Here is a 27,874-nt window from a genome sequence, read left to right as displayed (position 1 = left end):
TTTACCAAATGAGCTCAGTTGTTTTTTTTCTTGACATACACTCACCTAAAGGTTTATTAGGAACACCATACTAATACTGTGTTTGACCCCCTTTCGCCTTCAGAACTGCCTTAATGGCATTGATTCAACAAGGTGCTGAAAGCATTCTTTAGGCCATATTGATAGGATAGCATCTTGCAGTTGATGGAGATTTGTGGGATGCACATCCAGGGCACGAAGCTCCCGTTCCACCACATCCCGAAGATGCTCTATTGGGTTGAGACCTGGTGACTGTGGGGCCATTTTAGTACAGTGAACTCATTGTCATGTTCAAAAAACTAATTTGAAATGATTTGAGCTTTGTGACATGGTGCATTATCCTGCTGGAAGTAGCCATCAGAGGATGGGTATATGGTGCTCATAAAGGGATGGACATGGTCAGAAACAATGCTCAGGTAGGCCGTGGCATTTAAACGATGCCCAGTTGGCACTAATAAAGTGTGCCAAGAAAACATCCCCCCACCATTACGCCATTGCATAAATGAGAAATTTAACAGGTGTTCCTAATAATCCTTTAGGTGAGTGTATTTGCTATTGGTATGTTGAGTTGTTTTGGGAATTAGGATTTACATTTATGTATTTGGAAGATGATTTTATCCAAAGTACCTTAAAGTCCATTCCAGCGATATATTTATGTGTGTTAGTCTTTGCACTGCGAACACGGTTGATCTGCAGGAACACATTTACCAGCATTGTGAAGGGTAAATTCTGTTAACCTTAAGATCTCATAGGCTGTAATTTCTCATTTGCTTGTCATTTCCTCATTTCAAATATCCAATAGTCTGGTAATACATCTCTTTCCACTTGCTGGTTGGTGGCAGGTGGCATTTGGGGGGTCATCATCCTCAGTCTATAATGGCTTGGACAGACATCTATATTCAGTATGTTTGGTCCTCATTCCTAGATAAAAAAGTTATTTTTAAAAGCTTGCTCAGTGTTTGCATCTATGGATTTGACAGATGCTTTTAATAAAAGTGCATTCAGTAAGTTATCATGTGTGTTCCCATGCAGGGAACAAACCCATGGTTTTTCCATTGCCAAAGCATTTGAGCAAGCATCAGTGCTTGTTTGACAGACTGGATGAAGGATGTGTCTTTTTCTTTTCAAGTATATTTTTAACATTCTTCATTTCTTTAGCTTTCTAATGTCCCTCTGGAGGAATCTATGCACTGCTGATGATGGCAATGTCAAGTCTATTAAAACCCAACATTCATGGACTTTCATTTAGGCACCCCCATAATAAACAAACAGAAGTGAACACTCAAACATACAGATTGTCTATTTCTCCATCCTTCTTCAAACAAACTGTAAACACCGCAGCAGAACGCAACGGCTAGAGGGATAAACGACTAGCATAGGGGGCGGAGTCTATATTTCGCTCGCGTCCAATGAACGAGCTGACTGTGTTGAAAAGAGGCGTGGTTTGTCGATAGTATCATTTGTGCCTGTGTCCTCCGAGCAAAAGAAAAGCGAGAAAGGGAAAAGACGGGGGTAGCGGGGCATTTGTACGAAATGGGCTGTTGAACAGCGGGTCGGATCGCTCACGTCCGCCACCGCCGGCTTTAGGATTTTAAGCGTGACGGTAAAATGGACACATTTTTGGACTGACCCACGACGCTCGTATATCCGGAATGACTCCGATTACCGAAGTGACATCGTTGAATGTACATGCTTTACGAGCTCTTTAGAGAAGATCCTGTGCGCGTGTCGTTTCGCTCTGGAACCGGTATTATTTCCTTGTCAGGGATGTAGCAGTATACGGACTTTACGCACAAGCGCAGCCGGGTAAGTTAACACGCGCACCGCATTGAGGATTTAATGACAGGATCCTAGAGATTTCTCCGTCTCGTGGCAGCGAGAAATATGGTTGCGGTTCGGAATGGACGATGCCGTGCTGTTCATATCTCTGCTTTTATTGGTTGTACAGGCTGTGAGGGCAGGTGTGTGGACGTGTACAGCTCTGCTGCTGATAGTGAACTAGTCCGCTGGTTTCAGCCCTTGCTTTTTTATTAGATGGGTGCCATGTCATACAGCTCTGATTAATGCAAACTATGCATTACTCTCCATCAGAGCTGCGCGGCGCGCGTGCGAGGAAAATCATTCATGGGTTTGCAGGCATCCATTTTTATGAAGGGGTTGTGTGAGTGCAGATAAGGAGAATGGAGATCACCTTGAAAACAGAACGACCCTTTTATTATGGGTTTTCCACTGAACTGTCATTAATTTCGCGGTCTTTCTTCACTAAGTTATATGACTCAGTGTATGTTTGGGTGCATTCTCTCTCACGCGTGACATATGGGAGGTGTTGAAAAGCATGTTCTTAGGTTGCATTTTTCTGTCCTTAGCTGATCACTTCTCACAGTATATTTAAGGCACTGTACCCACCTATCTGCTCTGAGCTGTCATTTGATGTTAGTTACGGTTTTTTGCTTTCAAAGAAAATGCTGGTTGTCACATTGCAGGTGTTACTGTACCTTTTAAGTGTTCACAGTCACACTAGGTCTTGTTTTGCGATTTAACATTATTAAGGAAGAATTCTGCTTAAACAGTCAAAGGGTAATCAGTTTATAGGCTACAATATTACAATTATTTTAATTAGAGGGCGTGGCTCACCCGTTGAGTTTCAAGATTGGTGGTTTATCTTCTCAATGATTTGAATTGAACTGACAAAGCACTCGTTTCAGTGCAGAATTGGAGGAGTCATATTTAGGCAGATGTCATCCAAAATGTTCATCAATTTTGGTTGTCCTTAGATTAGCCTAAAAAGAGGGTTGAACGGCGGCTGGTGTTGAATGTGTTGGTTGCCATGACAACAAAAAGGGAAAGATGGGTGGCATCCTTGGTGTAGCTCCTGGATTTACATGAGTCAGTATAAACCAACGGCATCAAAATGCAAGTTAGTCTAGTGCAACTATTTCATTGATAAAAAAACAACACTATTTTGTGTATTTGGTATAATACAACGTGTTTGCGTCACATTATTTTCCCCATACCGTACATTTTTGTAGCTCCAGATTTCCCTTTCTTCCTGAATTGCACTGATTTTGTACAAAACTCATTGATTTAAAAAGCACTGTGTCCCTGATTGGCCAGCTAAACTGTACGTTGTGATTGGCCTGAATACTTCTGACGCCAGCCAGAAATGTAGAAATGTGACGCTCCTTACCATGTTTGAAAGATTCACTTTCAATGCAATGCTAACAGGATTTAACTTGCAGGTCCAAGCGCGAGGAATTACGATCATGTCGGTCTTGTCTGCGTTCCCAATCTCAGAAAGTAAACTGTTGCCTACAATCCGTGTGTTTGTTGTTGTCCAAAAGAGATTTACGTCGGAGGCGTTAACTTGCGTCGTCGTTTACTTTGCGGTTTGTACCTTTTGCATATCGTTAACATGTACTAATACACACTTACACACCAAAGGAAATGTAAAATTGTGAATCAGACCATTGGTGCTCTTTAAAATCAAAGCAAAGAGAAAAATTCTTGTACATCCTGCATAATAGTGTAATTGTAGTTTAGTTAGAGCATTGCGTTAGCATTGCGAAAGGCATGGGTTGATCCCCAGCGAACATGTATATTGATAAAATGCGTACTTGGTAATGCACTGCAAGGTTCTTTGAATAAAAGCATCTGTCAAAGGCATAAATGCAACTCATATTTTTCCTAAGCGGTAATATAGCGATAGCAATGTCATACGTCAATCTTTTGTTTCAGTAAAATTGACAAACTTTGGTGGGTTTCATAAGGACTTCTCTACACACAAGGGACATATAAATAATCAAATTAGCATTCACAGTAGTCAATGGAGGCAGTAAACCACATTGCATCTGTATCAGGTGTCATTTCCTCTCATGCAAGGGTCTCAGGGTTCACCAACATCTCTCTATTTTGTTCTCTATGACCTACACATATCTCAGGGCCCTCGGGCCAGTGCATACACAGGCGTGGCCCTTACATAGACCTCACCGGGGCAAGTTCAAACTACCTTTTGCAAACATGCCTGCTGTCTTCAGCATATTTTACGTTACATTGACCCACCACATCTTCCAAGTCAAGGTTTTCGGCTTATTATTATTATAAATCTTTTTATTTTAGTAATTATTTAAGTGAAAATGTTTAATTGAATCACTGACATGATAAATATCAAATATATTAGTGTTTGCCATTTCCCTTTTGCTTTAATGACAACATGCACTCGCGTATGTTTATGCAAACCGATGATGTTATCCCAGCGTGATGTGAGAATGTCCCAAACATCTTGCATGCTTTAATAGAAGCAAACAAATCTGACTTTCACTTGAATTGTTATACATTTACTGACAATTTATTTCTCAAATTTTGCTTATTCATTACTTCATATGGTAAATGTGCTTCAAATTGTATTTTCAGGTTTCAAATGAGCTAATTCTAGGTTTTAATGTGGTCCCAGTTGAGTCCCACAGTATGTTTGCCAGACAGTGTGCTTTCAATGGCACAGTTTGATATTGCAGTTATATTTACATTTATGCAATAAGCTGTTTTATCCCAACTATCTTCAAATTACACACTGATTTATCAGTATATGTTTTGATCTACAGGAACGGCAATATAAAATAAAAATGCCAGCTTAAGCTATGGTCATCATCTTCTGGTTTCATTGCAGCTGGTGCCAGTAATTGTGTTTAATTGGGTGTACAAGGATTATGGCTTTTTATGGTCAGGGTAATTGACAGTAAAAACGAGCCCCTTAAATCACAAAAAGGTTAAACTTCCTTTAAACATGATCACTCCTCAGTTTTTTTTGGAGGCCTCTCTGAGGGTGTGTCGGTGTGGATAGGAATGCTCATGCTATATGTGTGTTTGTGTGTGCTTGTGTATGCAGTTTGGACAAGTGTCGAGAGGGGGGATGGTGGTCTCATTGTCTGCTGAACATGTTTGACAGGCTGTCTGCGAGGGGGTGAAGCTATTCAAACCTCTTCATCTTCCCCGCCTGTTTTTCCTTCTAAATTAGCCTTGACAGGAGGGAGTTTGGAATCTGGACCCCAGCTTTGAGTTCACATCGGGGCTTGATCGGAGGAATCCCGGCCTGGCTTGTGCTATGGGTCTCTCTCCTCCATCCAGATTCATTAGAGCGTGAGGGGGAGACGTAGCCCGTAGCCATAACCACCACCCTCATGATTAATGAAGGTCTTTTCTCACATTTGCAGTGTTACTCAACACTTCTTTTCAAAGCCTGAGACAATATCTCACTCTCCATATACTGGCTAAGGGGTCCTCTTGGGTGAGCATAGGAGTGGTTCCCCAATTCTTCTCTAAATGTTGATTTAAGACCGCTATTTTAGCTGCGACAAGCATTAGAGACGTATCGGTGCGTGAAATGTGTTCGGGATTAGTGTGGGATTTCGAATCAGTACTGCGCTGAGAAACATTTTTTATAAAATTGTTTGGGTGTCACATGATCGCCTCTCGATACAGTTGAATAGGAATGCGTGTTAGCAGCCAGCCATCAGTAAGGCGATTTAATCACAGTCGGTATGAACGGCCCTTTTCTTTAAGTCGTGAGTTAAGCGTAAACACTTCAGACAAGAAAAATGGCATGTTTGCAGTAATAAAACAGTGCATAGTTAAACACTGCTACCACCTGCCCCGCTGTCAGTATTTGGAGAGAGAACTGAATCGCAGAATTGTCCCCGGACGATCTGTCATAGTGACATTCACGCCTCAGAAACCGTTTTGTTGACCTTACATTGGATACAATTACATACAGCATCCAGGCAACCGAATCTAAACATTGCCAACTTGCAGTTCACCTACAATTACTCATCTAAATATTTTGGCAGTCTGGTTGGTTGTCGTTAATATTAACTAGTGCCAAGATGTAATTTAACAAGAGAACTGTAAATTGTGTTTGGGACTCTGTTGTACTTTTTTCATGTGGTAGTAAACGCTTGCGAAGGTTTGCGAGATCTTGTTCTGCTCTACGTTCTTATAAATAAAGGCGTAACGCAATGATATTACTTTTGTTTCAGAGCAGATCCATCATGATTTTTGCGTAATGCATGCCATGTATATGTTGAAATTTGGCAATTATTTGTAGTAAAGCACAGCAGCATTTGTAGTAAAGCTACATCCATCCTCTGTGCATAATGTCTTGTCTTCCTGTCTAAACTGTGCATTAGCCAAGCAATCTTATTTGATTGTGTCATCAGTTTTGCTGAGTAAGAGGTGAGAATACATATGTAGGTAGAGGCATTCGTACAAAAAAGGCCTGGTGAAGTGTGCGGTGTCCGGCCTGTCACAGTGGATTAAGTCAATGGCAGTATTCTCTGATATATGGCCCTCATTCTTGTCTTTCCACTTCCCTCAATGTTTCTCCTCCGGTCTGATGACCTGACTGACTGGAAGGCCATTGAGACATAATCTCCAAACCAACAGCACACACTAAATGCCGTCTATCTCCACCCATTGTCTGCAGGTGTCGTGTTACTATAGCTGGTTTAGAATGACTTGGGTGTGTGTGTGACTACAAAACAGGTCACAACATTGAGACGAAATGTATAAAGCGAAAGATTGAACAGATGCCACAAACAGTATGTGGCTGATGGCAGTAACCGGAGGCTTGTTTGTTTACATTTCATACATACTGTATATAATATCAAGAATTTTAAACTTGATAAATGTAGCATTTGAGAGATCTAAAGCTTTAATGTTAATATTGGACCACTGTTTTACAGTAGAAAGTTATAGCGACACTAATTATTTACACATCAAACTTATATTATGACATTTCAAACCACCAGCGTATCCATTAATGTAGTCTCCATTACACTGCTTGTGGAAAGGCTTCAGTAAACAGCACTAATGGCATTAAAGGTCCTGTTCTTTCTGTGTTTTTAAAGCTTTAATTGTGTTTACAGTGCGCAATATAACATGTGTTCATGTTTCACGTGTAAAAAAACATATTTTTCACACAATTTACTTATCTGTATACCAGTGTTTACACTGTCCTCAAAACGGCCTGATGTCTTCCTTGTTCTATGAAGTCCCTCCTTCAGAAATACGTATCTGATTGTGAAGTTTGTTTAGTGGCGACTGAGTTTAGTCAAAAAACTGTTCTACTGACGTCATTAAAGCAGGAAGTAGAGGGCTGTAGTCCAAACCGACCTTTAGTCTATAACTACACTGTAAAAAAATGTCTGTAGAAATTACAGTATTACTGGGTATTACTGGCAACTCGCTGCCAGTAACTTACCGTAGATTTTACATTTATGTTATTTACTGGCAACATTTTGTTCAAAGTTAAATGAACATGAAACATTTTTAGACTTTATCTTCTACAGTAAGTTACTGGCAACCAGCTGCAAAATTACAGCAAATTTTTTACAGTGTAGGGTTTAAATAATTAGATAAGAAAGAACGTGACCTTTAAAACTTTTCAGGGTTTCCCGCAGCACTTTGTAGTTCGGGCGGCCCGCCTAAGCTGGGAAACCCTACCTCCTTAACTAGGCCGTCCAAAAAAAGAAAAACAATTTTGCTGCACAAAAGGCCGTCAAGTGCAACTCTGAGAATAGCGCAGACGCGCTTTACAACGCGAGCTGGCATGGGCGCCACCCGGCCAAAATGAGAAAGACGTGGTGCGGACCTTCACTGTCTGGAGGATAACTAGCCAGCCTGTTGATAAAACATCTCGGAGAACAGCGCGGATGCGCTTCACACCGCGAGCATGCACGCGCGCCACACGGCCGAAATGAGATAAAGAAGTGGTCCGTCATGTCTGGAGGATAGACAGTTGATAAAACACGTGTCCGTGAGAACTGTAAGTGGGCTTATGTTTTGGGTTTATTTAAGCCTGTTATTGTATTCGTCTATAGTTCTTGCAAATTTGAAGTAAGTTAGCTGGTGATTTTGTTGTTTGAGCAACCTGCTAGCTAGGTTTCACGTGCCTGTTGATTAGATATAATTGTTGAACGCTCTTGCTCATGTTATTTATGTGCAATATTTACATGCTACAGTAGTTACACTCCTTTATAATAATGTAATTAATAGTGGGAAAGGAAATACTCAGTTTTTACAATTTTTGCGCTTTCTATCATCATTCGCCAGACGTTCTATAACATCTGCTTCAGTTTTTGTTTATTAACCCTTTAGTTTCACTTCATCACGCAGCTATTCCCATTAGAGGAATTTAATTCATTAATAATCTAGTATGTGTTGATTTTCTGTCATAGTTTCTTCAAAATTAAGTTTTATTTGAGTGTTTTAAATAAAAGTATTTTAATTTTCATCATGACCCGTACGCCCCGCCCATTTGATTGCCACGCCCCCCGGCCCCGTCTACCTGCCCAACCCTACCACCTTAACTAACAAATTTTCTGCAGGAAACCCTAAAAAAATGAATATGTACATGGAAAAACAAAGCTGTATTATTGAAATAAAAGAGTTAGCCTGCTAAGGGAAAGTTATAAAACTAGTTATAAAACTAGAATATCATTTGTGGTTGATATTGTAGTCTTGCCAAAACTATCGCAAGACTTCCAAACTATTGCTATGCTTTTGAGGCATAATCTATTGTCACGTAAACAGAATGTGTACTCCTGTTTAGCTCAGTGATAAAGCATTGGGTTAGCAGTGCAATGGGTTCACTAGGTAACACACACACATACTGATAAAATGTATTGCAATGCTATTCGCGTTGGATAAAAGCTACTGCCAAATGCTTAAATGTAAATGTAATATGTGATTGATCACTAGTTTTACATTCGCCCTTTATATCTTAGTGGACAATTTTTGCACAGATTATTAATTATGCATTATGCATTACAGCATATCATCCATTATGCATTCTGAATTTAAGATGCATCAAATGTAATACTTGCGCTTAGTTTAAATTTAGGCTTGTGAGAGGTCACAACAGGGCACATTGTCTTGTCTCCATGTTGTTGACAAAAAATAACAGAAGCTAAGGAGCGTTTGATTCAAACATAGACTTGAACCCAATTACCACGCGTGCCCTGGGGACACAAGAAGAGTGACAAGCGGTTGAGTGGTGAGAGATGGCAGTGGGTTTGTGCAGAGCTTGGCTGGATATGTGAGGAATGCGGCCTGTCCAGACAGGCTCACGGGAGATTAGGCCATCCGCAGGGACAGAGGTGAGCCGAGTTGGAAGATGAATACATTTACTGTATCAGTATGAACACCACTGGGTTTAAATAGGCAATTGAAGCTATACTTTGTATAAAAGTATTGTGTGTGTGTGTGTTCAATTTGGACAGGTGCAGAATTGCAGATGGGTATACATTTCTGAGTGAGAAATTTGTATGGTGTAGGCAATGATAATGAGCAGAAGAAATGGTACTAAAGATGTCATGGAGGCAGGAACCATTCAAAAGTACACATCTGTACCTAAAAAGTGCATATATGTACATCAAATGTATACATACCTGTACATATTAAGGCCTTTTCAAAGGATACTGTCCTAGTGACAGCTTTTGTACAATTTTATTCAAGTTTGAATCCGTTTGCTTCCTTCTTGGGACCCTGTTGTTAGGAGACTTGTCTGGGAGTTGTGATATCCGTCATTGTGAAAGGTTTTCACCCTAACCTGCTTCCCGTTTGTTTTCTGAGAATGTTTTTTTTTACGTTCATTTTACTGGTTATTTATTTACAGTGTACAGTACATTCTTTCCAGTTTGTTTAAGATTTTAAAAACAGGATAAATATTTGAGTATATGCATGTTTTTTTCACATAACCGTTGAGATGTATACTCTGTAATGACCCCATGAAATCGCTTTACATCACGTTTGACATATTTTCTTTTTAAATAGCAAGTCTGAACAGGACATATATCTTTAAAATGGCCAAAAGACATCATATTTTGTATTAGGGGGAGGGATATTCTCATGCTAAAGAGATTTTGATTGGCTTAAAATCTCTGTAGAGCAGGATGAGTCAATAATATTGTCAGTACAATTCTTAGAGGAGAGAAACTGTACATTTTCTGTACTGGATCTGCAAAAGGTTTGTTTTGACAACCTCTTGAGAATGGCATACGGAAGGCTTCAAAGCTGACAGACATGAACTAACAGCCACGAAATGTGCATTTTTTTTAAAGAGTACATGGACCAGTATGAGTCAGCAGACCGTTTCTGATTCTGTTGATAATGTTGAATGACTCTTGACTGTACTAGATAAGCATTTGTTGGTACAAGAATGATTACTTATTTTAATTCCAACTAAGAACACCTGTATGCAAATAACAAGGAAGTTATATATAGACATGCCACAAACTTTCATCATTTTCCTTCTAGTGCTTCAGGCACATGCTGTGAGTCTTTATTGCTGTTTCAGTCTTTTGCATTAGCAGTAATTGCTTCTTGCTTCATACAGCATAATGAATCTCTCTGTAAAAGATTAACCGTCGAGTGCCGCCGACCCCTGTGGCAGTCACAGGGTTGCGTTGGGTATTGTGTTTTCATCATGCAAAGCAGTCACGTGACCAACTGTTTGTTGTGTCAGCTGAATAGGTACAGTAGAAAGGAGAGCTCATATTACATGTCAACAAGTCAATGCGGACACTTTCCTTTTGAATGCTGGCTGTTTTAACTGTTCAATGTGCATGCGTTGAGGGAAATTTAATGAATGATGGTTGATCGCTATACAAAGTGAAGACACATTGTATGATGGAAAGAGAAATTCATTGAAAAATTGAAGGTTTTTAACATATTTATGAAATCACGATTTAATATTCAGCATAGGCTGCTTGCATTCATGTGATATTTGGTTTCATAAAAATCTGGTTTAGATTTTGTTTGCATTTTATTTTGAAAAGGTTGTTACAGTGCATATGCTATTTAGTTTGCTGTTTGCTATTAAGTGTTATGTTTTTGAAGTTTGTATTTTCATGTTAACTTTACCTACATAAATTTTACGTAAGCAAATAACAATTTAAGAAATTTGCTTATTGAATAGTAGAGAGATATTTGAGCTGCTTATTAACACATGTTATATGTTTGACAGTGACAGAAATCACACATTAAATTGTCAAAATGTGTATGGACACGCTATAGCCTCTAGGTTTATATGACTGATTGCTTTTTGCAGATTAATAATACTGTTCATTGTAATCTGGCATAAAAAGTATGTTTGGTTACATGCATGATATTGCATTAAAATAAATAGTTAACCTTTTCTTACCTTATCAGAAAATACAAGAAATATGAGATCTTCTAGTCAGAGGTTTCTTCAGGTTTCTAAAACTATAGGACCTTAAGAGGCGGCAAAAACGCGTTATTCGCGCGTAGTTGAACATTTTTAGTTTACTCTCTACATTCGTGCGTGAAATAGGCTTTATGCCCAGCTGCACTACTTCCTGAACTTCAGCCAGCTCCTTGTTTCCTGTCTGCCATTATTGGACAAACTGATTAATCCAGGTGTGTCTGATTATTGTTGTTGTGACTACTGAGTTCAGGCACACCTGGATTAATCAGTTTGTCCAATAATGGCAGACAGGAAACAAGGAGCTGGCTGAAGTTCAGGAAGTAGTGCAAGTGGCATAAAGCCTATTATAGTCATTCGAGACATTCACGCATAAATTCGCATCATGGAAGGGGCTTATATAGCTCAAATTGAGTGAGCTCACCAGACCTCCTGTTCGACCTCCTCACTCACTTTCTTCCAAACAAGAGCCGTTTAATTCATGTAAAAGTGCGAAGATGTCTCGTGTAGCGCTGATGATTGTCCTCCATTGTTGTTTTGTTTTTCTGCCTCCGCTCGCTTCCTGTAATCACGTCAGTGCTAGAGCAAGCTCCTAATTGGTTAACGTGGCTCGAAAATCTGCCAAAGTACAGATTTTTCATCTCGCGTGCATTACGTGTCAAAGCTCAATTCGCGCTGAACGCGCCATCCGCGCCTCACCTTGGATGCCTATTTGCGTCTTTGCATTGACTTAACATGTAAATCACTCGTGCTTGCCGCCTCTACCGGTGAACAGGACTTAGTTTTGCCTGTGTGATTGCTGAAGACTAAGCACAATGGCCGTTGTTTAAAATGTGCTATAGAAATAAAATTTGTATTGTATTGTACTTGATCATGTAATCCAATTAGCGCAAGAAGAGGTCTGTATAAATAGCCATCCCATGACATTTTAGCAGCATTCCTCCGCCACCCCAACACCTCACTGTCAGCTGGTATCTATCCCAGTCAAGAAGAGTGGAATTCAGGCCAAATTTCCGAGCTCAGAGACCAACACCCCACCTCGGACAGCACTTTAAATGTGCATTTGAAAGCTGGTCTATTAAAAAAAACCTAATACCTAAAATATTTAAACATGTTCAACTTAAAGGGGACATATCGTGACTTTTTCCATGTTTAAGTGCTTAAATTGGGTCCCCAGTGCTTCTATCAACCTAAAATGTGAAAAAGAACTCAGTAACTTAGTTTTGGTAAACCATTCTCTGGTAGCATGCGAAAAAATAGGTAATTGAAATTTGGCTCCCCTTGTGATGTCAGAAAGGGGATAATACCGCCACTTAATCTGCACTATCCAACCACAGCACTGCCATTTAGTGTAGAGATCAGCTCATTTGCATTTAAAAGGACACACCCAAAAACAGCACATTTTAACATTATATAATAAATGATCTGTTTGCTATTTTGAGCTAAAACTTCACATTTGTACACTGGAAACACCAAAGACTTATTTTACATCTTAAAATGTCTTGGGAAATGTCCCCTTTAAAATTTTCAGTTAAAGCTGAAAAACTTCACATTTATAGTCGTTACCAATTGAAGTCATTTTTTTTATTGATTCAGCAGATCTTTTGTTTTGAGTTTGTGCATTGGCCAGCTATCAATAAACAACTGTTAGAAACGGAGTAAGTTGTTTATTGCCCTTTAGTTCAAATGGGGGTAATTTGTATGTGTGCATTAAACTACTATGTAGTTAATGTAGTAAAAAAATTGACATTTTCCTTTGCTTGTTCCTAGTTTATTACAAGTGACCTTGTACTATAAATCGCCAAAATTTTCTAAACATTTTTGGAGAAGTTTTAATAAAGTCAGTGTCTTGAACAGCACAAACACAGTCATGTGGGCCGCCAATGTTGCTTTGGTTATACCATAGACTGTAAAAAAATGGACGACGCCTGTTCGCTTTCTTCCATTGGTGAAAAGTGAAGCCGTCAGTGTCCCGATATGGCGCTGACATCTTGGGTCTTAAGTCTGCACAGTAGCGTTTTCGGGACCAGTCCTGCACAGTAGTGAGCAGGAAGTAAAGCCATGAAATCAAGGCCCCGCCCTCGCTCTTGCAGAACGCGCATATTACATCTGTCAATCATGACGTGACACAACTATTTTTATAGCATTAAATAACTAACTAAAAACAAACTTATTTTAAAGACAAACACTTGACTTTACATCAGTGTAATAAAAACTACAGTAAATGATAGAAACCAGCTTTGGAAAAAAGATAATTGAAGTGTAATTAAATTGTTTAGTTGGTCTTAATTCCCATTGAATAACATGGGGGAGGCGGGGTTTATGACCTATACTGGGACCAGTCACTGGGGGGCGATCGAGACTTTTTGGCTTCATTTTTCAGGGCTTTTGCGGCACGCTTCTATGGGTTATACCAGCGCATACCTATAGACTGAATTAACATGTAACATGTGCATGACATCAGCATTATTACGTGATTCGCATTCACGTAGTTAACATCGAGACGACAATGCACCATTCTCAAAAACGTGCACTTTGAATCACGTCTTCGTTAATTTGATGTTTTCAGGGCCCCAAAACGTAACGCCAACGAACAGCCAAACCATTTAAAAACTATTGGTTTCGGTCAAAATTTTTGTCATGTAAATGGCTCTTAATTCAAACCACAGGTTTCTTCAGACAGATTGTGTTTTTATTTGATTTCAAGTGAGCAAAAATCATGTAAGTAAAACCTAATATAACTACTATTTCACACGTTTCTTTCTCAAGGGAATTTTTCTTGTTTTAAGAATATTTAAATATGCGTACTGGCAAACATTACAGAAATACCGATTAAATAAATAGTTTTATTTGCAGACTGGACCGTTTTGGTTTGCGTGCGTCAACAGCATTCCTCTTAGCTGCGAAACTGATTACTCGTGAGTGGCTTCTTTCAAACTATTTTGATGCTAACCGTATGGTCTGAAGCTGAATGTTATTTTATTATCAGCTTGGAGTCAGCTAGAGGTTAGCCAGAAAATGTGAGCAAGAGAAGAGCTCCTCTTCTTCAGCTTTCCATACTAGGATGCTTGTTGGTGTGCGGTTCAGGGCCATAGGTTTCTTCCGCAGGGCATGTTTTCATATCGCACTAAAATAGAGGAATTTGTGGTGATCTTTCAAAGAACGAGGGTTGATCTTGGAGTCCACCAAACCAGATCACTCCTGGTGGTGGTAGGTGGGACGTCTGTAAGCAAATCCAGACGATGACTGTTTGGTGAGATGAACAAAGACCCAACACATGCGATTTCTGGGTTATTTTAGGAAACCTTGCACGTTGACCTTCTCTGCACATTACAATTTTGTAAAGCACCCTGATGGACCTTATTACATACAAATTGCAGTTGAGATTAAAGTGGCAGTTGGGATTGAACCGACTCCAGGTTTAGGGAGGGGCGGTCGGGAATTCCGCTAAGGCAACAGACTGGCTGAGGGGCGTTACGTTCAGCTGTACTCCAGCTGTGTCCATTTATATCGGTGACTGACAGGCGGTCGAAAGGGCATCAGTGCCAGACTCGCCCATTCAGAACGCTAAGCAATGAATTCCTGTATCTCCACCTATATGATTTTGCCATTTATTTATTTTCAACTCTAGTTTCTGGACATTTTTTCATTTAGGTTCCTCATACTTTACTTTTCCAAGAAAGATGCTCGACATTTTGTACCTTATGACTGTTACATGTAAACACTATGTTGACTTTTCCCACAGTATTTTACTTAAAGACCCCAGGGCAGATATCTGTGATCAGCATCTTCTTTAGCCCAATGGGCAAACAGTTCTTCATGTTTTCATCTCTAAAATGTCTCGCAGGTGTGCGCACACCTGCATGTATGTAACTCGCGCCGTCCTCTGAGAATTTAGCTGATTTTGCAGTTTGAAAAGTTGTGGAAAAGTATGCATTGTTCAAGCCATGTGTTGTTTATTTGTGGCTTCACACACAAATGCAAAGTCATAAAGACAGCTGATAGACCTTCTGTGTTTGGGCTTGAGTGACAGATGTTACTACACTTTGTCTTGTTGAACACACGCTAATCTTTTAGCAACTGTTCATACCGTACTTTTCGCATTGCATGCCAAATGACATGCTTTAATTCTACGTGTTTATTTCAGAAGGGCAATAGTGTTATTTAGCCTACCGCTCAAAAGCCCAGATGCTCTTATCTGTCAGGTTCAGGACTTTTATTTTTGTCTGTGGTCCTTTGAAGCCGGAATCGGCTTCTGTTGTTTTATATATAGATGTGGCCCTACACATGTGGATGCAAGCTGCGTTTATTTGCGTGGTCTCTGTAATCCTATATGGGAAGTGATGCACAGTGGTCCGTATTCACACGTGTGATGTGGTTTAACAGAATGCACAAATCTGATCATTTTATGCATATTATCATATAGTCACTCTTAAAAGTAAAGGGTTCTTGCAGAACTCTACAACTCTTGCAGAACTTCTACTACAAAGAACCTGTAGATGTTTAAGGTTCAAAGATGAACCTTTATTTTTAAGAGTATAGGCTTAGTTAAGTTTTCTGGACTGTTTCATTTTCTCTGTATTTTGTTATCAAGTGTGATTAATGTCTTTTTGTTAAGAAAAGATCTGGTAACCTGAACGTTTCTTGTCTTGTTTTTCGCAGGGCAGAGTGACCCAAGTGTAGCGCTCACCTGGGGGAGGACCACCACTCCTTCATTCCTATCATCCCTTGAGCCCCCTCTCTATAACAGCCATGGCGCCACGGAAACGCGGGGGTGGAGGGCATGGTGCGTCCTTCTTCTTCTGCTGCTTCCAGGGCAGTGACCACCCAGAGATCACCTATCGTCTGCGGGAGGACTTTGCCCTGCAGGCGATGGAGCCTGCTCTGCCCATCCCCAGCTATGACGAGCTGGATGCCATGTTTTCTGAGCTGGTGGTAGGTACCATACTGTATGTTTTTGGTATAGAGGCAATTACATTTGATTTTTAAGATTGTCAGCATCTGTTGACTACTGGGCGAGCTTTGGTAGCAGTCGACCACAAGTTCATTTGTAGGTTAGGGTATCAAAATCCATTTTCAAATAATGCATGAAATGTTTATCTAGTGGCCAAATGTCATGTCTAGCTTTGAAGAATTGACATATTTGCTTATAATTCAAATATTTTATTAAATGCGCATTAAAACTTTTGTATGCATGTTGCATTGGTGTGTTTGGAGTATAAACTCAAGCTCAGATTTCAGATGAATTTAAGGAGGCTTGGCAAAAAATTACACACAACACATGGGCAAAGTTTATAAGGACAAAGCCAAGGACAATTACAACACGATACTGCCACAAAAGAGGATTGGCAGAAATTAATAACGGATCAAATTGCAGTCAGCCTGTGACCTAGATTCCCTCATACACTGTGGTTTGTCTTTTCGCCAAGTTTTTGTCCCTCAGAAGTTTTAGGGCCAGATTTACGAACAGCTTGCATCAGCGCAAACAACAATTTTGGCGTTTAATAACATTTACTAAAGACACGCAATGGATCAATAGCGCTGAAAAGTTGTGGTATAGTTATTTTTGCGACTGAAATTATTTCATGTGCATTTCTAGAAGGTTCCCTTTTCAGACGGTTTATTTTTTTGGGAGGCGATTATTTAAATGATTAAATCAACGCGATTTATTAGTTTGCAGGTGTGTTATGACTTGTATTTGCGCCATTATAATGCCGAAAAAGCATGTCTCAAATTATTTTGCACTTGAAATGGCCGAAATTGTTGGTAAATAAGGAGGCATCACAAAGAGCAGACAACGTGTGATATAAGGCAGGAGATTGTTTTAACATGTAACAGTTTATTTGGAATGCCAGAGGAACATATTATTCAAAAATATTGTTTGCCAAGGCATGTTACTTTTTATTTGCTGAGGTAAATAAAAGAGGAGTCACTAGGAGAAGACACAATACCAGATGTTTCAAAACTTCTTGTAAACCTTCATTTTTTTTGTCCTCCAGTTCTTTTAAGGGTATGTTAGCTTCGTAAAATGGGATTACACACCCCGCATTTTAGGCTGTGATGTCCATGGTGCTGAATTTAAGCTCGACTTATTTGCGACCCTGAACTAATTTGTGCTGCTCTTAGTAGATTGCGTTGGCCATTATGGAAATCAGCTGTGGCGTCTGTGTTATTTAGTTTGCGCTTTCTTCGTAAATAACCCTAGATATTACCACTCCCATCTGTGCTTTTTTGGAATTGCGCTCTTATGCTAATTTGCCCCGTTTAGTAAATCTGGCCCTTAGAGTTTTGCATTCCATTATGTATCACTCAAATATTTTGATAGTTTAATCTAACCTTAGGGGACATAAAAAGCAAGTGTTACAAATGCCCCCTCTCTATGTATTTGTATTTGTGCAGTAAAATATAGTGAAGCAAGCATTTTTATGTGTTTTAAGCCTATTTTGACAAAGTCCCTTCATAATTAATGAGTAATTAAGCATTATCACCCATCCTCTGCCCCTTCCTTTATGAAAATTAACCATGGTTTTATTATAGTAAAAGCATAGTAACCATGGTTTTTGGTGTATTGATTTTACCTTTTGTAAAAGCATGGTTTTACTAGAATAACCAGGCTTAAAGAACCAGTAAGATGCCAATTTTAAGGGTCCTATCACTGTTTTTAAGTCCCGGACAACAGGTTTAAATGCATGCAAGGTCAAAAAACACTGTAAATTTCTCAAAATATACATTTAAAATGACCCTATTTCTCAGAGATCCCCAAATGATTCGTGTGAACCCGTTCAATGACTCAGTCTGACTAAACCCCACCTTTCAGTAGCCTACTCTGGTCTGATTGGTCAACTGACACAGTCTCCGCACAGACCACAGATCAGTGGCACAGACCAACAATAGTGCAACATATATTAACCTAGTGTTAACATGATTTACTGAGAAGACATTATCGACATCCATACATATATCATTAATCCAAGCAATAAAAACGATGTTAGAAACTAACATTTTACACTCATTTAAGCATTTATGTAAGCTAACCGGGTCATAGGAAACCCATAAGTGAGCATGTGTTAGCCGCTTGCTAATGTGACTCTCTGACAGTATATTAAGGGTTAAACAACGACATCATTAATCCAAGCAATAAAAACGACGTTAGCATTTATGTAAGCTAACCGGGTCATAGGAAATATTAAGAGTTTAAAAAACAACAACATCACACATCATTCATCATTAGTCTAGGTTATAAAAAAACGACGACAGACATGAACACTAATTTAAGCAAGTATGTAGCTATAATCATACCTACAGGTTGTGGTTAGGAGATGCATGTTGTTCCAAATAAAGTGGGTACTGAACCATCTTTCATTGTTAAACGTCTAGTAAATCCCTTCGTGAAAAATTAATTTTAACCACTGATTATTCACAGCCAAACGTCTTGTAAATCCCTCTGTAAAAAGTATTTTTAATCACTGATTCTTCACAGCCAAACGTTTAGTATATCCCTTCTTGAAAAAGTAATTTTAACCACAGATTCTTCATATATCTTCATCCTTTGGTAGTGAAAACAACACAAACTAAAAACACAGCAGGATATGAGGTTTACACACTAACTAGCTGTGGGCAGGTCATTTTCGTTTCTCCCGGGCAAGGCTGTAGGCGGAGATTATTATGCAAAGTGTTGGTATTAAGTGGATAAAGTCAGGCAGGAGATTCAATCCATATGACGACTGGTTTCAGCAATAATTGTGCACTTTTTGGTTTACATACTACTTTGCACATTGTTTACATTAACTCTTTCCCCGCCATTGACGAGACATCTCGTCAATCTGCAATACCGCTATTATCCACCAGGTGGCTCTTCCACAACTTATAAAAACGGAAGTATTGCCCTAGGGCAAACAGCTGTAAGTCCGTGTATGTTTTAAAGATCGCTCTGCATCTGATCTCTATCAAAAGTCCTTCACAAAAATGGGGTTTTCTCAGCTTTTTGCTCAAAATTTGCTGTTTTTGATTAAACCTACACATATTTGAGAGGTGATAAAAACAGAACACATGAAGGTAGGATGAAACGGATTTTTTTGTTTGAAAGCAGAGGGTCTGTTCTTTTATTTTATATATTATATGTTTATGTATTTAAAAAGGAGCATTTTCTGGAAGGCATTAAACTTTTGTGAAAATCATGAAAAATGCTGGCGGTGAAAGAGTTAATGGACAGCTACATGACACACTGCAATACAGGTCATTTTCGATTTTGGATCAGTGTGGCTCTTTAAAGTATGGTTACTGTAAACTGTAAAAAATTCAAATTTTAATGGAAAAAAGGAAAAATGTTACAGTAAAAACTTGTTTATTGATTAACTCTAAAAAAAACCTTGAAATATACAGTTATAAAAACTGTAATAGATTTAACAAAATATTATATTTTATTTTACGGTAAAGTGAAATGTATGGTTGTTGAAGGTGTGACTTGTCATATATTTCATGGTATAATATTCAATTGGATACTACATTTACTTTTACGGTAAAATTTTAAAATGATGTTTCTTTAGATTAAAAATGCTAAAATTTACATAGTAAAATTTACAATAAAAAACAGTTAAAAGACATACACACAATTCCCTTCATGGCTCTTTTTATTTGATGATATTTCATTTAAATAATTATGTTTCAACATTTGTGTACATGAGTATTTTAAACAATTTGGTGTTGTTTAATTAATGTATATATATATCAGTTAGTTACACTGTTAAGGATTTTTTACAAACTTTGCCATGATAAGACACATTAAGGAATTGTGAAATGTGCAAAAGTTATCTGTTATCAAAAAGAACATGCCAGCTGCAAAGTTCTGTTTATGTGTCCTGTATTTTTACAACTGTTTTCTGGCAATCTTTTTTGGGGGTTTTATTTGTAGTAAAGCCATTATTCATTTTTGTAAGAGTTCTTGTTTGCTCAGCAATTTAGCGTCATTGAAAAGCAGTAATTAACCTATGATAATCCACTGGCTGTAGTTCATGATTGAAGCATGCTGTAGATGTCATTCATGCTGTGTCTCGCTTTCCTCCCTTCTCGATTTCTCTGCCAGCTTCCACTTTACACATGAATGGGTCTCTTTGAGTGGCTTGTGTCTTGGACAGCTCAGCAGACTATTTGCTTGTTTTTAGTGTGACCCTCTCTTAACCTCTCCTTCCCTGTACTTGGGTTCAAATTGATGTACAACACAAAGCAGCAGCAGTCGCCCTCTTTTCAAAGACCTTACAGAAAGATTTCATGCTCCCAGCACGTGCCGTTCTGGCAAGTTACTGCCGAATTTGTAAATCAGTGTTGCGTAACTGGCAAGGTGCCTGCTTCTTCACAACTACAAAGTTACCATTGAAGGAATATTTCATATGAGAAAATGCATACTGTAGTCAATATACTGAAATACAGAAGGTTTATTTAATGCAGGTTTAGCTTCATGCCAGAGCTTGTGCTGCCGAGCACGTCCAAAACATTTGAATTACAAAAATACATCTTTGAACAAAGGGTCTGTTCAAGCTAAGATGAAAAACTGAGATGCATGATGGGGGTTTTCATGCGATTTAGCCATGGCATTTTTCATAGGATTATATTAAATCTTTTGTGTTAGGATTGGCACCAAATGTGATATTTAAACATTGCCGGTGTCTGATCCAAACTTGCTTTATAGTCCCTTATTTGGTATTATTTTGGCATATGGAAATTATCATCTGTATAAACCATGAGCACAGAGATAGTGCTGTTTATGGATCCAGTAAACTGTTTTAATATAAACGCTGCCAGACTGGTATTTTGTCATTAAAATGACCTTATTTAACTGCTTAAATATTTCAAAGGGAAGGCTCATACTGTGTCTAAATCAGTATTAATCAAACTAATCATATTGTACAAGTTTATTTTATTGTCACATCTTCTTCAAAAGCTCTCTGTAGCACCGTTTAATACATTAAATGCATTTGAATCAAGCACATTGATCAAAAAAATTGATCACTTGAATTGTACTATTCATTTTATTTTGAGGAGGCTCAGCATTCCTGTAATTCAATTGGTAGAGCATTGCATAAACAGCATAAAGGTCATGGGTTAAAGTCCGATGGAGCATACTTGCGTCACATTAAAATGTATACATTTTATCAGTAAGACAGTTTTTGTATAAAAATGCATGATTATAAATGGCTCCCATCTGCCTTCACACCACCACCAGAGTCTACAAATGAGACTTTTGCAAAGGAGATTAGCGTCATTATGAGTGCTGAAAGGATTTGTGTAGTATTGTATGAGAACAAGAGGGCATTGATGGATTCATGTTTGTTCTGAGTTGAAAGCCTGTGGCTTGATGTGGCGTGTCGGCTACAGATAAGGCAAGGTGTGTGAATGAAACATCCTGGTTGAGGGCCGGTCGTCCCGAACTTCAATGAGTAACCGCATGCGTGTGTTCTCTGTGCTGGAGAGATGTCTAGACTTTTGCTGACTGTGCAGCTCGTACATAAACTGGGGGATTCACAGGAAGGAGAGACATGGAAGAGACACCAGCCCGGATGAGAGGAACGGCAGCTCTTCCTCTTTCCTGCGTCCCCGAGGAGCTCCAGGGACATCGCTGTCACAGAGAGCTGCCAGACAGGAAGCCATTACTGCCAGGTTCGGCAGGTCGAACTCTCCGTAGTGTTAGAAACAGGGATTTACAAACAGGACAGCACATTTTATTAAGTACCGCTGGTGAAATGAACAGGATGGTGTTGGATCAATTTTTTGAATGCGGTCCAGTTCATACTGTGGGATTGCTGGACTGCTTCGGCTGTACAACCTTGTGCATGTTGCACACTGATATTCTGCAGGTGTTTTATTGAAGAGTGTTTTAAAAAATGATCGACGCACTCCTGGCGAATGCTCTTTTTGATGTGGTCATGGATTTGGTGCCCAATACATCCATCTTGCATTTAGCTATAACAGATCGGTTTCCAAAAAAATCAAACATAAGTGCAAGGTTACCTTCTAGCGGCATTAATATAGGAGGTCTAGGAAAAGGCTATGGGAAAACTTTGTTGTGTCGATTCCCAACAGAATGATGCATTATGATGAGACCATTAAGGACAACACCCTCCTGTTACAAGAGATTCTCGAAGAATCGATAAAGGCCAATTGTTGTACATCTAAGTAATCCAGTATGTGTATATATATGTGTGTGTGTGTGTGTGAGCTTGTCTGTTTGTGTGTGAACGTGAATACTAGTGGGAAATCGCAGTGGAAACTTTGGTTAGCATGGGACTCCCATGTCGAGAGCAAGTAAACAAAAACATCAGTGCCGTCTTTGTAGACACCTACACCCACTGTTCTGGGTCAACCACAAGACTGTGATTGTTGTGGTTTACTGCTATTTAAAGTGTAAAGCTAAAGGAAATTGCAAGTGGCTGAGGTTTATTTCTAGGACTTTCATTACCAGAGCAACATAGCTGTGTTTCATGTGTATTTAGACTGGGGTTGGGCATAACTCAGAATTTAATTATGGTAGATCCCTTTTAATTCATGATTTGTAGGATTATGGATTGACGTTTGAACTACAATAACAGGAAGTGGAACTGACATTAATTGGAAACGAAAGAAAATTTATTACATTAAAGCTCACGTAACACATGCTGTTTCTGCATTTCTGATGTTAATCTGGAGTACCTATAGAGTAGTATGACATCCTTTATATCTCCGAAGAGTCTTTAGTTTAATCAGATTTATAAAAGAAAGATTAGCTTTACCGAATCTTTCCGATAACGTACCAAAAAATGAAGAAGGAGGAGTTACTACCGCGGGTGGAGCGAGTATGAGTCATGCAACACTATGCAACACTGTTTAATTTATGATTTACTACATGTTCGTGTCATTTATATAATATGCACGCGCCTATTTTCAACATAAGACAGAAGTCTTACTTACCGCGTGCAACTCGTAACCCGGTTGAGAAAATCCAGCGCATCAAACACACACGCAAAACTCCGCTGCTACCCCGGATAATAAACTATATCCATTGTTTTCATAAGGCTGGATTTCTTCTCCTTACATCCAAAAACACACTTCTTCTTTCGTGCCATTGTTGAGTTTTGAAATTTAACAAAGCTGTGTCGTGTGATAAGATGTTTCCAAGTTGTAGCGTCTCCCACTGATTGACGGGTGGGCGGGGTTTTCCGGGGGAAGTGCCCATATAAAAAAGTGATACTTATAGAAAACCCCTGAAATGTCAGCTGGACCTGTAATCGAACAAAACTTTCCGAAACTTGTACGAACCCTGGCGAAGTGCATTCGGCACAGAAATACTCTGTAACACGCCCAAAAGCTTTTTTGACACTTTGCCTACGTTTAGCATGAGGAAACAACTCTATAACTGTGTTAATAAGTCAGAATGCTTGAAATACCATTGAACCACCCCCAGTGGCGGTTCTACACGGAGGCCAAGGGTGGCCCGTGCCTCTGTAGACAAGTCCCTGGCCACCCCTGTGGCCACCCCGTGCTGACCAAATAAAAAAGTATACATTTATTTTGATTTTACACGCGAGCGCCAAAAGCGGAACTAATCCAACGCATAACGTTCTAAACGGGCAAATTAGAGCGGCGCACCCAATCACTGTAGCCGGCTGCGGGTGCTGCTCAGCGAGTGTCTCAATTCGTTCCCAATTTCCCGATGTTGAGAATGTGTATGCAGGTTTGGGCACTGGTAAGGACTCTAGCTCACTTGACATTGGGACACTGTTCACCTGTTCTCCTGTGACGTGGCTGCTTAAGCGCGGTGATCATTCACAGCTGTTACTCATCAACAACCGGCAAAACCAACATCTCGCTAACTTTTTAAAGTTTACACCTTGTAAAAAGCGCTGTAAATATGCTCTTCCATATACGTGCATAAAATTGGAGGAATATAATTAAATGTGTCATATAAAAATGTTTACAATTTAAAATAAATATTATTTTAAATACTGATTAGATTGTGGTCCCTAACTGTCTGGCAATGTGTGTTTATATGTAAACTAAAACAAACGTTTGTCTTTATAAAAGTTTGCATTTCATAAAGTTTATTGAGTAGGCTTGCATGATTTTCGGTTGGGGGGCTTAAGAAAAGAGCCCAGCTCCCCTTTTGCACCTGCACTCACTCTTGTATTAAATAAAGATTTATATGATTGTAAAGTAAGATAAAGTTTACAGGGCAGTTTCCCGGAAAGGGATTAGACTAGTCCTAGACTAAAATAAATGTAAGAGCTGTCCAAACTGAAAACCACTTGCAATGCCATATCTTAAAATACACCAGTGCCCTTTGTTTTGCTTCAAAATGCACACAAGTAATGTATTTAGTAAGGCATGTTTGTTAAAACTAGTTTTATTTCCTAATTAAACTAAGGCCTAGTCCTGTCTTAAACTAATTCTTGTAACCGCCCCTATAATCTTTAAATATAATTTCTTGCCTTTTTTTATGTGCCCCTCTGGTAAAACACTGGCCCCTCCTTGGCCCCCCTAGTGAAATTTGTCTAGACCCGCCACTGACCACCCCTTTAACACAACAAAAGCAAAGTGGCTCAAACCGATAACTGTATAAGTCAGTTTTGTTAGTAGGGGAGACCGGGACGAAAGTAACGTGGGACGAAAGTAACAAAGCGATTTTCTCAGAGCCCTGATAACATTTGCATCTCAAACTATGACAGCATCTTTAGCACACAAACCCTCGACAGAGCTGAAAAATATTGCATTATTTACTCACCGTTGTCTGCGTGTAAAACCAGAAAGGTGCTTTCAACCATGATAAGTAAATTCTTAAAGCAGTTATTTTTTTCTTAAAATGCGTTGTGTTTTTCATTTCATGTGTTAAAGAACTGATCAATCTACAGGTTATTTAGTGACCTAACACATCCTGAAGTTTGACTTTTAATTAAAATTAAAGTAAATCGTGTTTAAATGTGAGGAGATCCTGTAGGGATGAAAGTAACACTGTTGTATATTTTGTATATTTTGAAAATTGATATTATTGTAATATGATTTGATTTAATTTTCATTGTGTTCAAACTGTTGAAAACATGTTTTATTCTCATCAATTTAAATTTGTACTGTTGGTTGCTTTTGAAACATTTGATAAAACTGAAATTTAAAATGAAAATCTAATATCATTATTTTTTTACAAAGATAAATTACAAAATATGTTTGCAGTTACATATTAACAAGGTCATAGTCATGTATATTTAATAAAAAACATGTGTAACACAAAAATCAATCTTGTTTTATTGTGTAACTTTTGACCCACCTGTGTGTTACTTTCGTCCCTGCAGTTTTATATTGAAGACTCTGGGGATTATTTAAACCTGAAAATGTAATGTTTTTCTGCCATGGTCAATAAAATGAAAATGTATCACCTTTTAATATTGACTGAGTAAGATCATGTCAAAGATTCAAATCAATTAGTGAAATCAAACATTGATGCGGCTAATAAAACTTGATGCTAAAACTTTAGCCTGGATTTTACAGACAGGGTCACAATTTGGATTGGAATTGTGTATCCTGTTTGCTACCTCGAATTAAATTCCACAAGGCATCTTAATTTTAAAGGCACACATAAGAATATATTCAAAGGTCCTGTTCTTTCTGTTTTTTTAAAGCTTTGATTTTGTATACAGAGCGCAATATAGCATGTGTTCATGTTTCACGTGTAAAAAAACACGGTATTTTTCACACAATTGAATTATCTGTATAGCGCTGTTGTACTGTCCTCAAAACGGGCTGATGTCTTCCTTGTTCCTCCTTCAGAAATACGTATCGAGTTGTGATTGTGTAGTTTGTTTAGTGTGTTGTGATTCGAGAGCAGCTTAGCTTGCCGTTAGCTTAGCTGGCAACTGACGTATTCCTGTGGGCGGAGTTTAGTCAAAAAACTGTTCTAGTGACATCATTAAAGCAGGAAATAGAGGGCTGTAGTCCAAACCGGCTGTTCGCTGGCTTTGAAAGACGAATACTGTTAAAGAAAATATATCGCCTGGCAGTGAACTTTGAGCTTTAACATTTTACAGGTATTATTTATGCTATTATAGCAACATTACACACTAACTAGGGTTTAAAAAAATGGGATTAGAAAGAACGTGACCTTTAATTTGTTTATAAATAAGTATCGCTATAGATGGCAAAAGCTAGCTTTTCTGAACTTATGTACATGGGCGTTATCATTATGATTTAGATCAAGTCGACATGTTGTGTTCTTTGTTAATTTCCTTTCTGATTTTACAGAACTGTTTGTGGGTAAGGAGAGAGTTCTGTGATTTCTACATGTTGATATCATTGATTTGTGGGTGGATATTAACCCTATCTGGAGGGATTTACAGTATGTTTTGCTATGTTCAAGACTCTTTTTTTCCAACATGTCTAATATTTCTTTTCTCTTTTGACCTTTTTATTATAGGATGAGCTGGACCTGACAGAGAAGCACAGAGAGGCCATGTTTGCCTTGCCAGCAGAAAAGAAATGGCAGATATACTGCAGCAAGAAAAAGGTTAGACCCCTCCTCTCTCTTGTAGTCACTTCTCTTCACCTGAAAGAAACATCTTTCATTCAGTTTAAGAATTGGTAATCTATTAAACATTTACATTTATCTGTCCATGATAGTCATATACGTGTCAGTTGAGATTTATGTTTGCTGGATGAGCTAAACTATAAAAGAAGCTCTTTATGTAGAGACATTCTATTACATTAAAAGACAACTTCCTGCCAATGTGACAAAGACATACTTGAAGGATTAGTCCATTTTCTTTAAAAAACTCCAGATAATTTACTTTCCACCATGTCATCCAAAATGTTAATGTCTTTCTTTGTTCAGTCGAGAAGAAATTAAGTGTTTTGAGGAAAACATTCCAGGATTTTTCTAATTTTAAAGGACTTTAATGGAACCCAACACTTAACAGTTTAATGCAGTTTAAAATTGAAGTTATAAAGGACTCTAAATGATCCCAAACGAGGCATAAGGGTCTTATCTAGCAAAACGATATTCAACGACTGTCAAATCTTGTGTATTTGGTATAATACAGTGTGTTAGCATGGTTAATGGTTAAAAAACACAATTTTCACATACCGTACATTTTTAGCTCTAGATTTCCCTCTCTTCCTGAAATGCGCTGATTCATGTACAAAACTCATTGATTTAAAAAGCGCTATGTCCCTGATTGGCCAGCTAATCTGTACGTTGTGTTTGGTCTGAATACCTCTGACGTTAGCCGGAAATGTGACGCTCCTTACCATGTTTGAAAGATTTGCGCACTATGCAGTGCTAACAGGAGTTAACTTACAGGCTGTGAGTCCGAAGAGGGAGGAATTATGATGATGTCGGTCTTGTCTACGTCAACAGGTCCAGGAAGTAAACTGTTGCCTACAATCTGTGTATTTGTAAGAAAAGTAACACGTACTAATAAACACTTACACGCCAAAGGAAATGTAAAATCGTAAATCAGATAATTGGTGCTCTTTAATATACTTCATAAGACTCTATAATAACTTGAAAAACTTTATAATACAAAGTCTACAGAAGATATGTATATGTAGAAGATAGCTTTATTTCATATTGAGTTTAACCAGACTTCTCTTTAGTGAAGTTGTAGCATTGTGCGACCATGTTTGCAA

At 38.6% G+C, this 27,874-nt stretch overlaps 1 protein-coding gene across 2 annotated transcripts in view; it reads left to right on the top strand.

The window, feature by feature from the left end:
• The first annotated feature begins 1,483 nt into the window (after positions 1-1,483).
• The window catches only part of daam1b (dishevelled associated activator of morphogenesis 1b), a 69,664-nt gene continuing 43,273 nt past the window's right edge, over positions 1,484-27,874 (top strand). For both annotated transcript variants that reach the window (XM_055185694.2, XM_055185693.2), the window contains exons 1-3: positions 1,484-1,824; positions 15,896-16,168; positions 26,664-26,753. In XM_055185694.2, the coding sequence (XP_055041669.2) occupies positions 15,986-16,168; positions 26,664-26,753 (273 nt within the window). In that variant the 5' untranslated portion in view covers positions 1,484-1,824; positions 15,896-15,985. The remainder of the gene's footprint in view (positions 1,825-15,895; positions 16,169-26,663; positions 26,754-27,874) is intronic.

The sequence above is a fragment of the Misgurnus anguillicaudatus genome, chromosome 18 (assembly GCF_027580225.2).
Source record: "Misgurnus anguillicaudatus chromosome 18, ASM2758022v2, whole genome shotgun sequence".
NCBI classification, from domain to species: domain Eukaryota; kingdom Metazoa; phylum Chordata; class Actinopteri; order Cypriniformes; family Cobitidae; genus Misgurnus; species Misgurnus anguillicaudatus.
The sequence above is the reverse complement of the archived record's forward strand: the minus strand, read 5'-3'. Positions and strand labels throughout refer to the sequence as shown.